Below are 9205 nucleotides of genomic sequence, written 5' to 3' on the forward strand. Positions count from 1 at the left end.
GGTGCACTGAAAGGTTGCCAATTTGATTCCCGGTCAGGACACATGCCCAGGTTGCTGATTGGATCCATGGTCAGAGTGTGTGTGAGAGTGAACTGACTGATGTTTCTCTTTCTCTCCCTTCCACTCTCTCTCAAACCCAATAAAAACAATATTTAAGAAACCTATAAGGAAAAGTTTTTTAAATCTGCATTTTTTGTCCTATTCCATCAACTATAAGCTTTTAGCAGACCATCTGAAAATTATTTACTGCCTTATTTTCCATATGCATTAATCCCCAGCTTCCCCATCTTTGCTCTATAAGCCTACAGTTGCTACCAAGCGGATAAAGCCAAAGCCTTTATCCTTATGAATGAAGACTTCACCTGCCTTCCCATATTTCTCAAATAGTTTCCTCATTTCTTCCTCAGTGATGTCAGGAGGAAGATTGCCCACAAAGAGCCGGCTACGTTGGGTGAAGGTCTTCTCTCCTGGTTTCCTAAAATTCTTCAGGTCAATAGTCAAGCCTTCATCTGAGAGAAGACAAGAGATTTACAGTCATTCTCAAAGAGCTACAACTTCTGCTAGATTAGGAAACCTAATTGCTATAGAAAAGCCAAACACCATTCCCCAATGCAATCTATCCACTAACCACGTATCACTAAATTGCACCTTAGAATATGAAAGCAGTATGCAGAGATTAGAGGGGGATGGGGGGACGGACTACTGTAGGCCAGGAGCCAACTTGGGACTAAATCAAAGTTAGAAAGACAATACAGGAGCTATTGGCCAAAGAGAAAATTAAGCAAGTCAAGAAACTCTATGTGAGAAGGGACAGATTTTTGAAGTATAAAGCACAATTGCTCCATTTCCCAATCTCACTCATCTTCATAACCTTACAGTTCCCATTCTCTCAGGCTTGGGGGTAACAGAATGAAAAGAAATGAGTTAGGCCCTAGCCAGTTTTGGTTTAATAGATAGAGCGTCAGCCTGCGGACTGAAGGGTCCTGGGTTCGATTCTGGTCAAGGGCACATGCCCAGGTTGTGGGCTCGATCCCCAGTAGGGGGCGTGCGGGAGGCAGCCAATCAATGATTCTCTCTCATCATTGATGTTTCTATCTCTCTCTCCCTTTCCTTTCCTCTCTGAAATCAATAAAAACATATCTTCAAAAAAAAAAAGAAATGAGTTAGAAAAAAATATCCTAAATAGAAATCTCAGGAAATAAAAAGGTTTGAAGTAGGTTCCACTCTCTACCCCCCCCAAACCATTTATTTCCTCTATGCTCTTTCCTACCTCCACCCTCTGCCACAATCACCACATTGTTGTCAATGTCCGTGAGTTATCCCCCCCCCCCCCCATTTTAGGTTCTAGTCTTAGAACCTAAAATTCAAAGTTTGCTGAACAAGTGGAAACATACTTTTAAAGACTTTTCACTGATGGAAACATACTTTTAAAGACTTTTCACTGATTACAAATGGGCTGGCACAGGCCCCAGGCTGAAAGTGTAATAATACTCAGTACCAGACTACTTCTCCATTAAGTCTTAAAGACTTGTTCTATATATTCCCTAAGTACCAGTCATCTGATTACCTCCAGGAAACCAAGCTCCAAGGCAAACATGAAGACATCTGTTTAGCCAACACAGCAAAGCAACCTATACTCAACTGCTATCCCTACATGCCTGCTCCTTGGTTTCAGAGAATCAGCCTTTTTCTATCTTAAGAAGAATTAAGAGGTAAATAGAACAAAGACCTATTCCTTTATAATACCAAAAGACTAATCTAAAAATCAAGAACCCAGGCCTAGCCGGTTTGGCTCAGTGGATAGAGCATCGGTCTATGAACTGAAGGGTCTCGGTTCAATTCCGGTCAAGGGCACATGTCCGGGTTGCGGGCTTGATCCCTAGTAGGGGCGTGCAGGAGGCAGCCGATCAATGATTCTCTCTCACCCTTGATGTTTCTGTCTCTCACTCCCTCTCCCTTCCTCTCTGAAATAAATAAAAATATATTTTTTAAAAATCAAGAACCCATTCCCAAAAGGGAACCTATCTCTACCCCATTACTTAGCATGCACTCACTTTGGCTGCTGGCTTGTTGTCCATTTGCAGGTATTGCTGGCGGCGGTGGCTGCTGCTGTTGCTGCTGGTGGTGCTGCTGGTGGTGATGCTGATGATGCTTTCTTGGAGCATGGTTTTGCTTCTCCAAGTTAAAGGTTTTATTGCTCTGCATTTTTTGTACCCTAAAAAGAAAATGTGCACTGTCAAATACATTCAGTGCTAAGAAGGCAGTCACCTTCCTGATGACTCATACTGTATGTCATCAATCATCGTTGGTATTCAGACTTTTGCCAGATCCTAACAACTGGTTATTTTGAACAAGTATGGCAAAGGAATACAATTCAGAAAAAACAACAACCAGTTATTAGCAGTTATGTTGTACACAGAAACTGGACATGTATCAGACAAGAACAGCTTGCACTAGAATGATCTGAGGAATCTTCTAGTTCAATAATTTTACACATAATAGGAAACTACTTTTCCAAACAGATCTACCCCGTTAGCCCTATCATAAAATTATTAAAGCACATTTTAAAAACACAATGACTGCCCTAGCCAGTTTGGCTCAGTGGATACAGCGTCAGCCTGTGGACTGAAGGGTCCCGGGTTTGATTCCGGTCAAGGGCATATACTTCCGTTTCAGGCTCCTCCCCGGCCAGGGTCCTAGGGCTCGTACAAGAGGCACCAATCGATGCGTTTCTCTCACATCAATATTTCTCTCTCTGCCTTTTCCTCTCTCTAGAAATCATGGAAAGTATCCTCGGGTGAAGATTTAAATATATATATAAACACAATGACTAAAATAAGTTCTAGTTATCACAAGGACAAGAAACAATAATAAGTCTTGTTCTTCTCTGGCACATTGCACAGTCCTAGCCTACACTAGATACTATGGAATGAACAGGAAAAGTATAGGCTGTGGAGTTAAGACATACTTAGGTTTCAAGCATGCTCCTAATACTAATTATGTACTACTTAGTAAATTACTTCTGCATTGGTTTCTTAAGCTGTTATAAAGGGTATAATAAATACCTACCTCTCTCAAGCTGGCTATGAATTAATAAATATGTGAAAACACTAATTCAAGTACTGGCACATAGTAAACACTCAGTAAATATTGTTGTTAATCAAAATAAAAAGTAAATGGCTACAAAAGCAATAATAGCAGCCAATACAAAAAGATGAATATATAAACATAAAATGTTAAATTCTGTCATCTAAAAATTAAAATAAGAATAAAAGAAAATAAAACGAAAATTTCTGGCAAATCCAGAAATTGGCAGTTGATGGTTTTAAACTGACATCCAAGGACAGTTCTTCAGTTAATGAAATAAAAAGGCAAAGTCAATTCTAAACACAAGACCCTCTAGTCAGAATTTAGCTGAAGGAAAGATGCAAAGACAGACCTTATGGTGAAAACATTATGATTCCTTTAAAATAGTGCAAGCTATATTTTAGATGAATTAACTGTTAATTTTGGATAATGGGCAATAAGAATACTTTTATGTGTATAAAAACATCCTTAATATATTTTGTATCATATCCCACCAAAACTGGGAACATCATTGCAATTATGAAATACTATATCCAAAAGTTGTTTCATAAGACAATAGGTAATAAGAACTATCAAGATGTTCATATACTTTAACTCAGGAATTCTGTTCCTAGAAATTCATCCTAAGAATAAGAATATAATTTTTAAAATTTAAAAATCACACTCATGCAATATTCACTGTAATGGCCTTTATGGACAATAAAAATGACTTACATATCCAAAATCAGAGGCATAGTTTTTAATTAATTACGATACATCTATACAATGGGACATTACACAGTATTAAAAATTATGAAAACCATGTAAGCATGAAAAATGTTGATACTTTAAGAGGGAAAGAGTTTTTTAAATTCATAAATGTAGACAAGGAACAGAAGGTAGGCAAAAATAAAAACTGTCCTGCTTGTTATAATTTATTGGTGATTTACTATTTTTTTTTTACTAAACCAATCATTCAACAAATAAATATTCACTGAATGCCAACTATTTGCTAGGCACTATTCTAGGTGCTTGGGATGCATCAATGAACAAAGCAAATATTCTTGCCTTCTGGGTCCTTACCTTCTAGTGAGAGACAAAACAATATACATAATAATTAAATCACATAGTAAAGAAGTTACTGGAAAATAAAGAAAAAAGGGGGGGGAGAAAGGGGGGCAAAATAGAGAGGAAGGTAGTAATTTTAAATAGAGCTGTGAGGTAACATGTCACTGGAAAGTTGACATTTAAGCCCAGACTTGAATTTCCTCATTTATGTCAGTTCATCAATTTTGTTTCTCATTAATAAGGTATCTATGACAAAATATACCTTTGTTATAGAAAACTTAGAAATAAAAACAAAAATAAATAAAAATCCAAAGACCCAGCATTAAAAAATTGTCACTGTTAACATTTTGGTATACCCTCCCAGTCACTGATTTATATATTTGTAGGTACTCTAAATAGGATATGATAAAAATTATTTTATAATGCCTTTTCTACTTTACGACACATGACTAACAGTTTTCATGTTACTGTATCTTCTACATTGTTAATGTACACAGTATTCAGCTGTCAACCAAGCCACTGTTGTGTTGGACATGGGCTGTTTCTAATTTTTCACCATTATGAACAATGCTCAAGCTAAATCTTGGGGCACAGCCCTGAGTAAATATTCCTCTCACAATTTCCATTTTTGCTTCTTCAGCTTCCAGAAAATACATTATCAGTTCAATGACTATAATCATAATGCACCATTGTATATTCAGGTTTTCCTCATCTCTATAGTGAACACAATTATAATTTTTAACAGCTACATAAAGCCCATCGGATTTACTAAACTACTCTACTATGAGACGTTTAGGTTGTTTTCAACATTTTCCTGATATAACACTGCAGTAAATATCTTTGTGCTTGTAGCTTTCTGCTTATGTCCTTAGAATAAAAATAGTATAACCGAATCTGTGACTCTTGCCACATAGTGCAGCACTGTTTTCTCAAAAAGTTGTAATAACTTTAAATGTCATGAATAGGTGTAGCAGTTTCACAGCAAATCGGTTCTGATTGCAGTCACCTCGGTTGCAGGCTAGTCCCCGACCCGTCAGGGGGCGTGCGGGAGGCAACCAGTAGATGTTTCTCTTATAGCAATGTTTCTGTCTCTCCCTCCATCCCTTCCACTCTTTCCAAGAATCAATGGGAAAAAATATCCTGGGTGGGGGGGATTAGCAAAAAATAAAAAATTTAAAAATTAAGAAAAAGGAAATCATTATTTTAAAATAAGATATATATATATATATATAAAAGAAATAAAAGCATACAAAATTTAAAGTCTACCCCAGCAACAGTTGGGGGCAGGATTAAGGTGGGCATTAGAATCAGATATTTTCCTATTTGAGTCACAGATACTTTTTTTTTAGAGTCCCAGCTATTAAACATCTCCCTTCCCTGACCCCAAAGTGGGTCCCTATAACAGAAACTTGAATGATTTTCACAGCCATTTTTTCAACTAGGTCTTATCTCTGGCTAGAGTTCAAGGACCCTCTTTTTTTTCTCCAGCCTTTAACTAAGGCACTAGCCTCAGTACCTTGCATCCCATTCAGGAATCTACAATTTATAATTTACATGTTAATAGAAATCCTTAGAGATCTATTCAAAACTAAAATATTAAAAACTCTCTTTACATCTTACCACACCTCATCATTCCATTTCAAAAAGATGTTCTAGACCATTTAAGATTACTTCAAGGGAAGTTATTTTATTTAAAAAAAAATCTTTATTGTTGAAGGTATTACACATGTCTCCTCTCCCCCCCCACCCCCCGCCCCTTGACCTCTCAGCCCACTCCCACCCCCCAACACAGGCCCTCACTCCGCTATTGTCAGTGTCTATTGATTATGCTTATATGCATGCATATAAGTCCTTTGGTTGATCTCTTTTGGTTGCTCGCTTACCCCCCCCCCCTGCTTTCCCTCTGAGGTTTGACAGTCTGTTCAATGCTTCTATGTCTCTGGATCTATTTTTGTTCATCAGCTTATGTTGTTCAAGGGGAGGTTATTTTTTATTTTAGAGAGTATAGTGTGGCAGTTAGGGTGATAATACAAAATACTGATCGACCATCATGTCAGGCACTGTGCTAAGTCTGCATTATCTCCTTTAGTAATCACAACTATTATTCTTCTGGATAAGAAAAATGATGCCCACCCTAGCTGGTTTGGCTCACTGGCTAGAGCATTGGCCTGAGGACTGGGGGGTCCCAGGTTCGATTCTGGTCAAGGGCACATGCCTGGGTTGTGGGCTCAATCCCCAGTGGGAGGTGTGCAGGAGGCAGCCAATCAATGATTCTCTCTCATCATTAATGTTTCTGTCTCTCATCCTCTCCCTTCCTCTCTAAAATCAATTTAAAAAAAGAAAAAAAGTAAAGAAAAATGATGCCCATCCAAGGTCACACAGTGTGATGGAGCATGGAGTGGAGAATCTCATACTCATCTCTATACTACAGGCTTTGTAATCACTCATTTCAATTTCAGAGTTCCAAACTAGCCATGTTACCTAACTTGAGCCTTAATTTCCTCACCTGTAAGATGGGGATAACAATATCTCCCTCACAGGGCTGGTTATTTTAAGGACTAAATGAGATAATGTACATAGCAGACACTTGTTCCTGCTGGAAGCCACTACCCTTATTTCTACATATGGTAGGTGCTTCAGTTAGACAAACATCATTAATTACATTCTTCCTCCACTCTTCTGGATGCTAGCAAAAGTCACTTGTATAATCAAATTCCCTACCTTTGTGTTTTTAAATAAATGTCTCCATAATGCTTATCTTTATAATCTTCCCTTTCCGTTTGTTCTTTCCCAAGCAGGCATTCAATGGTGAAGACTACGTAATATTGTATAAATCCCTTAAAACAGTGCCCAGAGAGTAGCTAAGTACTCAGTAAGTATTGTTCCTATCACCTACTTCTGATGATGACTACCAATACAATTTGGAAATATGTGCAGAAATCATTGCCCCCTAACCATGGGGCCTCTGAGAACAAAGTACAAAGATCAGCAGCAAGAATTTCTGTCTGTAAGACTAACCCTGATGAAGGACTTGCTTGAGAAACTATATATCGCTGATTTAGAAAGACTAAGGCTACTGAGCATGAGATACAATTGCACAAGTGTTTAGATACAGGACCAAGTACATTACTGTATCACATATCTGAAAGCTAAATAAATGTCCCCTTAATTTTCAGGATAAGGATCAACTTTTTAAGTGGAAACATTTGGGAAAATCTGGTTAAAATCTACCAGACCCGATGGCCGCCTGGATGTGAATCAGCCTGAAAGCTGTAGAATGTACTAAGATGGTAAGGTCCTTTTTTATTTTCTAAGAGTTTCTTAGGACCTTTCATTTGATAACAAAGAAGCTGAACAAAGACAGTATAAATCTAGCCAGTGTACTCCGACTAGAGTTGGCAGATTTATCAAATAAAAATACACAACATAGTAAAATTTTTATTTACGATTTAAAATAAAGGATTTTTGTGTAAGTCCCATGCAACGTATACTAAAAAATAATTCGTTGTATATGTCAAATTCAAATTTAACAGGGCGTCCTATATTTTATCTGGCTACCCTACACCTACCTCAACCTACATTTAAGGTAGCAAAGTGCCTCCCAGTCTTCTCTAACCTTGACTTCTCTGTTAAGAACACAAAGAAAGGTGTCACCTTACGACAATCGTTTCTCCGAGTGGAAAATAGCCAATAAAAAATCCATAAAATTAAGTTTCATTTTTTAAAAGTGATGCTACACGTGGGTCGAGCAGCTTAGGCAACAAGACTAAAAGTAAGGGCATACAGGAACCTGATGAGGAAAACGGAGGGGTCTGGACGAACAGAAGAACTTCCCAGGTAAGAGTTCTGACAAAGAAACATCGCTCGGGGTGCCCCAGTTGCTCATTCGGAATTCATGGCCTCGCGAGGCCGAGGGGAGGAGCGCCCTACAAAGCACCTCCTCCTCCTGCTGCGACTCCAAGGCTCTGGGCTGATAGACCCCACACCCTCAGGCCCAGGGCGGCTCAAAGGCCCAGGAACTTATTGACAGGGCTAAGGTTCCAGGCCACGTCGCACAAAGAAAGGCGGCGGGAGAGGAAGCGGGAGTCAGGTTTGAGTGCGATGGGCCCCCCGCGTGCGCGGGTGGGCTGGGAAGCCAGTGGGATGGCGGGCACAAGGCCTCAAGGGGCCTTGGAAAGGGCCGACCTCCCTCCAAACCGAGCCTTGCCCTAGCCGCTTCCTTCACCGATTGTCGCGAGAAATCCTATTCCCCTCTCACACGAGAACTAAGTCGTCCCCAAACTCACCCTCTACCGACTGTTCTCTCCTCAAAGTAACGGCGACGCTACACGGCCTCTACCGTCCCAAGAAAAGAGCGCGCGACCGCCGGAAACGCAACGACAGAGCTCGGTGCCTCCCCAGGGGTACAAAGTGGCATTCTTGATTGGTTATCTGAACTGCCAATCAAGATTCTTCTTCAGAGGCGGAATCAGTTTTCCGCCATTTCTACGATCCTATTGGCTGCCGAATGCGAAAGGCTTGAATTCGTGTGAACGACGGATGGGGACAAAGAGCGAGGCTTTGTACCTAATGCGCATGCGCTAGTTTCGTCCGCTAGAGACCCAAAAGGAAGGGGGGTAGGGAGGGGATGGAGGCTCGGAAGGAGAGACTTAAAGGACCTAACGGAAAGACTGGAAGACCAGGTGATGCGAGGTGGGAAAGGAGAGGGAGAAAAGGAAGAGTGAGGAAAATGGGAAGAGAGAGAGAAGGGAAGGAAATGTGCGCGTAGGCGTGCTCTGAGGATTCCTGCACTGCGCCTGTGCAAGAAGCAAGAGCAACAATGTCATTGTATTCAGTAGTAGATCTAGGCTTTTCCTACTGAAAAAAAGGCCCCGCCATGTTTCTTTTTCACACTTCCTCATTAGGGCTTGCACTCTGATACTCCATACTTAATCAGGTTTTTAGTTGCTCCTCCTGCTGCCAGGTCTGCTCATGAAGCCCACCTGAAATAATCACTATGGTTATGGTTATAAAAATGACTGGGGAGGGGAGGGAGACTTGATACCTTATTCTCTGTGATTACACAGAATTG

General features: G+C 40.0%; 1 protein-coding gene across 1 annotated transcript in view; it reads right to left on the reverse strand.

Moving 5' to 3' along the window:
* The window catches only part of NONO (non-POU domain containing octamer binding), a 15605-nt gene extending 7027 nt beyond the window's left edge, over positions 1 to 8578 (reverse strand). The window contains exons 1-3 of the mRNA XM_059678679.1: positions 8421 to 8578; positions 2055 to 2215; positions 307 to 509 (exon numbers count right to left, since the gene is read on the reverse strand). Coding sequence (XP_059534662.1) covers positions 307 to 509; positions 2055 to 2205 — 354 coding nt within the window. The 5' untranslated portion in view covers positions 2206 to 2215; positions 8421 to 8578. The remainder of the gene's footprint in view (positions 1 to 306; positions 510 to 2054; positions 2216 to 8420) is intronic.
* Between the last annotated feature and the right edge of the window lie 627 nt (positions 8579 to 9205).

The sequence above is a fragment of the Myotis daubentonii genome, chromosome X, assembly GCF_963259705.1.
Source record: "Myotis daubentonii chromosome X, mMyoDau2.1, whole genome shotgun sequence".
In the NCBI taxonomy this organism is placed as follows: domain Eukaryota; kingdom Metazoa; phylum Chordata; class Mammalia; order Chiroptera; family Vespertilionidae; genus Myotis; species Myotis daubentonii.